Here is a 5,272-nt window from a genome sequence, read left to right on the forward strand (position 1 = left end):
AGAAATGAGTGAGCATTCCAGTATAAAAAAAAATCGCCACATAGTTATTAAGAACCGAGAGCTAAATTCTTACGTGTTGTTTGTTTTTTAAAATGGAAGCAAGTTCTTGTCCTGTAATTCTTTTATTCTTTCCATAGTTATTAGAAATTAGGATTTTGTTGGATGTTTGAATGGTTAACCGTTCATCTGTTGATGTATCGTCTTGCAAAGAAAAATAAAAATAATCTGTTGATGCGTCAAACAGCAGTTGTTTAATAAGTTCATAACTAGTGTCGTGAGCAGTAAACCTATATCGTCAATCCACGATAACTGGGATGTCGTTGGTGGATCCAAGACTGACAGAATAATTGTTAGGTGAATTTTCCACTACATCCGTGGGTTACTGTGCATGTCTGGTGCCTATATAAAAAGGGACTCGGTCTTGTACACTCCTCGTTCATTTTCTTTCTTTCATTCTATTTTCTTAGCCTTAGAGGTCTGCTGCTGGTTAACGATTCTCTTTACTTATTTCTACTGGTTCTTTTTCCTTTGCAGATTTGATTTGAACTATACTACACCTGTTCTTGTTTTTGTTTTGATCAGGGATTGGAACAGGGAGGAGGCAGAGTTTCAAGCGTGAACTTCAGGTGAGTGATTGATCTTGATATTGTCCAATGCTTTTCTTCATCTTGTTTTTGTTGCAGCTTTTTTGATTTTGTTGCCGAAGTCGATGTTGTTATTGGTTGTTGCTGCTGCTATTTTTGTTGTTTTTGTTGGTGGGGGCGGCAGTGGTGTTGCTGTTTGTAGTTGTTGTTGATGCCGCTGCTTTTGTTGTTGTCTAAGTTGTTGTTGTCCGTCGGTTTCAAATGAGTGATCTATGCTTCGTTTCTGTTTCTCTAACTTTCCTTCTGCAGTTCTATACTCCTATTTTCTTTTGTCTTTTTATTTTTGAAAATTCTACACTTTTATCTTTTGAGAATTTGGGTTTATGACAAAATTTCAGGTTTTGCAATTTGATCGATGAGATTTCATTTGCTCGAGCTGTTTACGTGATTTTCTTTTAAATTTAGAAAGATAATTTCTTGCGCAGCAAGTGATCAAAAATGCGAAAGCTCAAGGCAAGCTTTCTTTTGGTGTAAAAACAAGGTGGAACTAAATGGTGTTTATTTAGAGGTGATTGATTCTAATTGAGGTCGGTGCAGGGGCGGAACTACCCTTGGACTAGGGCTTGCTCAAGCCAGCCCCAAGATTGGAAAAAGACATTTTTTTCATAGCCCTTTTTGTGTTGGGCCATTATATGTTTGTAAATTTTACCCTTAAGCCAGCCCAAGAAAAAAGTCAAATCCTCCCCATAATCAAAGTCTAGTTCCGCCACTGGGTCGGTGTTTTTTTGTAAGTTAATCCTAGCTTGAGTTGGGGGTGGGGGTTTTGTTTAGTTTCGGTGATTTTTATTATTTCTTTGGTGGGCGCCTTGGAACCTTTGGTTTGTTCTTGCTTGAGTTATTTCTTGTAAGCTTTGCTAATTAAATTATTTTTTATTTGGAAAAGAAATTAAAAAAGAGAATTTGTTTGTTTGTTTTATCTGTCTACGAGTTTCACTTTCAACTTTCAATTCGACAGGTCCGAATTGGAAACTTTGTATGCACTTCCACTTCAAATCTAGTCATGGGCCATGTGAATCTACTTACAAATCACAGTTGTTGGGACATTTTTGCACATCATGTGTTTTTTTGTTTTTGTTTTAATGATTAAAATAACATCGTGCTCATGCAGCTAAATAAGCAACATTATTCTATGTTGGCTGTTCTCGGCATAGCTGTTCGTCGCCTAGGACCCGTGATTGGTAACTTGGTAAGTCAAGATTTTTATTCCTAGTACTGTATATAACAATGTGTTTCTTTTCTAAATGTTAATTCATTGTTGTTAACAGCTCGGGCAGCCGCCGGAGGGTATTCCTGAAACAAACCCGGTCCTGGAGCATATAGTTAACATTCCGAACCCTATGGAGGTCAATGTGATGGAGCCCAATCCACATGATAATCAGCTAAATGGACATGTCTCTTATGTCCGAATATCTCCACCTCCTAATTCCGTTGCTGACCAAGACGACCATCAAGAAACCCCACCGGCTGATCTACAAAGTGAATTAAAGATTTCTTTAGGGTTAATCGCTGTTTCAGCTGGAAGCTTAGTAGCTGTGATAGTTGTGATTTTTGGAGAAAAAAAGATAAGCCTTGCACATCCGGTAGTCTCTCAGGCGTTTGCATCGTTAAGTCTCATTTCTCTAATTTCTGATATAATTCTACTTCTGCTCACACTAAAACGCCCAAACATTTCATACTTGTTAAAAATTGTCCGATTCACCTTGTGTGTTAGCTTGGTTTCTCTCTATCTTGCCTATACATGGGCAGTTTTCGTTCTACTTTGAGACAATCATGTGGGGACGATTGTTGCTGTAGCCTCCCTTTCAGTATTCATCGTTATAGTCTCCCTTTTTGAGAAATTTAAGGCGTAAGGAGAGTGTAAGAGTGATGTATGTGAGGTGTAATAAAGAATGTATAACATCCAGGTTTGCCTTGGAGTCGTGTTCATACTCCTGTTGTATTGAATGATCCCAGCGGCTTAATTTGTTTCGAGCTCCCTCCGTACCTTTTCTATGGCCTGAGAAGGTTGAATCTCTTAAACTAAAAAGTTGGTTGGTTTTTTAAGCATTTAAGGCGTTCCTTTTTTACTTTCTATTTTTTCCTTTGTCTTACTTTTATAAAATAAGGATATGTTTACGTTTATCTTTCTTTTTATTCGTACTAGTTTTTCACCCATACAATGCACGGGTTTATTTCTCCCCTATGAAATATAAGATTCATGTTGGGTGATTATTTCTTTTAGGTCTTCCTTCAAGGCTATCGCCAATATTGCAGTTCACAATTTAGACTAATCATACAAAATAAATTAAAATACTTTCACGTCAGATTGAGATTGAAGGCAGAATGTATAGTGGGTAAATGATATGTTGTCAACGCCAAAATTCAAAATTCTGAAAAGGTTAACAAATTTTTCATAAAGCTTCATGCAAACCTGGAATTGGGGTAATACTGATGCATGAAGCCAACTTGGACGGCTTACGACAACTGTGAGTGGAGGAACCAAAACACAAACCATCGACAGAGATTTGGTTTTTTATTCCCATGGATGCATTATTACGCTGATAGTGACACCACATTGAATTGATATAACTAAATTGGGTTAGGATATATGACTAAACACATAGGCCTATGGGGGCAGCAAAGACATATAAATACTAACTAAATTCAGTTGGTTTATTAAGTTTCATATTAATAAACTTCATATTTATATATTTGTAATAAGGATATGTTTATGTTTATTAAGTTACTTTCTATTTTTTTCTTTGTCTTACTTTTATAATTAGGATATGTTTATATTTATCTTTCTTTTTACTTATATTATTTTCAGGGTCAGATCGTCTGTGCCAAACATAGTGGTGTGCCCTCTGTGCCCGTAAGTAAAATGGCGACATGTGTCTCCCTATAAACATTAACTACCTCTGTTTATTGTTACTCTATTTACCCTGGTTAATTAGGGAAACAGAATATAATGAGATTCGTTCTTCCTTTGAATGTTCAAGTTGAAAACTAAGGTTAAATACAATTAAGATAGTGATGAAGGATTGTACAAAAAGAGTAAAGATCTTGATGAAAAGATCTAATACATGATTATTAAAGTTATCAGGCACAAATAACTATTTTACAAAATGGATTCAAAATCTTATAAATTACTGTGAAACATGTCTTAATAACGGTTTCCTAAAAACAAGGTGCAATTATCTTTTAATTTCGTCCACCATTAATATGAAAACACCATTGATTGCTGATAATTAACCTGGCTAAATCGGGGTCTATACCATTTAATTAGGGCTTATAGCTAGATGACAAAAAAGGTCACTAGAAATCACTTCACACAACCTCTTATCAAAATAATTATCAAACTACCTATTTTACTCCTGATTAATTATCACTAATTAATCATATTAGGGGTTAACTTTGTTTTGGATGTGAGATTAATTAATGTTAGAGAGTTCATCAAAACATCAACATTTTGTTTTTTTTTTCGTAAAAGTTACACAGAATCGGTTTACGTTCATTCACTTGTAAACCGATTCTGGATTGGTGTTTAGAATTACCAGAGGACATCCAGAATCGGTTTACTTTCACATGTTCTATAATCCGATTTTGATAATCGGATTTTACTTGTGACATATATAAACCGATTGTTTCCTTTCATTACCAATTTTCATTCATCGCATTATTATTGTAGGATGCATTTAGCACATGCATCAAGCCTTTAAACCCCTAGGCGACCCTAGTGGACGAGTTATAATCTCGTGAGGGTTTACACAGAGGTCTACCCACAAAACCTTTACAAAAACTTCTAAAGCCATCAATCTTCCTCTGACGAAGACGATACCACATCCAAGTAGTCCGGGCAATCCTTCAGGGTTCTATCTGCCAAGAAGTGATAGCTTGCATCGAATGCGAATGCTTCCCCCTTTACTTCCAAGTAGCGCGCTTTCACGACTTCGTGCTACAAAAACACAAAAACAAGCTTACATTTGTTAGTGGTGTTTCGTTGGAAGATAACAAAACATGGGGTACGTAAAAAAATCCACAAAATTACTTACAAATTGTGCAATGGACAAGGGGAAGAGGTGAGGGTTAAAAATTGGAGGTTGGAGAGCTAAAAAAGCAAGTATCGCATTTTCAATGACAAGGTGTCTTTCATGGATGGCTTGAACACTTCTTGCGTTAGGATTTCCAAATTCTTGGATAAATTTGTTGTGTACTTTAACCCAAAAGGTTGTTGAATCCTCTCTTTCGGAGGATTGACGTCTAAGCTGATATTCCGCATACCATGCTTTCGTGATTGCCAAATCTTCCGCGGAGTCGAATGATGCCATTTCTTGTATGTATATGTATGAAATGAGTAGTTGCGGAGTATATGGAGTGAGGGGGAATAAAATGATCAATTTTGGGGCAAATGGGGTCCAAGGGTGAAGTCTTTATTTATAGAGAAAGTCCCAAACGACTATTTTTTTTGAAAAACGTGTAATAATTTGAAATAATCGATCTTTTAGAAGAAATATAAAATCCGATTGCCTTTATATACCACAAGGAATCGGTCTTTATTGCGACCAAAGTAAACCGATTAGAGTCATTTTAAATTTTGAGTTTTCACCGACATTAATCGGTTTATATATTTCCATAAGTGATAGGATTCT

At 36.0% G+C, this 5,272-nt stretch overlaps 1 protein-coding gene across 1 annotated transcript; it reads left to right on the forward strand.

The window, feature by feature from the left end:
* Nucleotides 1-491: 491 nt before the first annotated feature.
* Nucleotides 492-2,565, forward strand: LOC113353672. The gene is made up of 3 exons (XM_026597200.1): nucleotides 492-626; nucleotides 1,753-1,830; nucleotides 1,910-2,565. Exons 2-3 carry the CDS (start codon nucleotides 1,774-1,776, stop codon nucleotides 2,405-2,407), a joined length of 555 nt encoding a protein of 184 aa, XP_026452985.1. The 5' UTR covers nucleotides 492-626; nucleotides 1,753-1,773; the 3' UTR covers nucleotides 2,408-2,565.
* The last annotated feature ends 2,707 nt before the right edge of the window (nucleotides 2,566-5,272 follow it).

The sequence above is a fragment of the Papaver somniferum genome, chromosome 2 (assembly GCF_003573695.1).
Source record: "Papaver somniferum cultivar HN1 chromosome 2, ASM357369v1, whole genome shotgun sequence".
Lineage (NCBI taxonomy): Eukaryota > Viridiplantae > Streptophyta > Magnoliopsida > Ranunculales > Papaveraceae > Papaver > Papaver somniferum.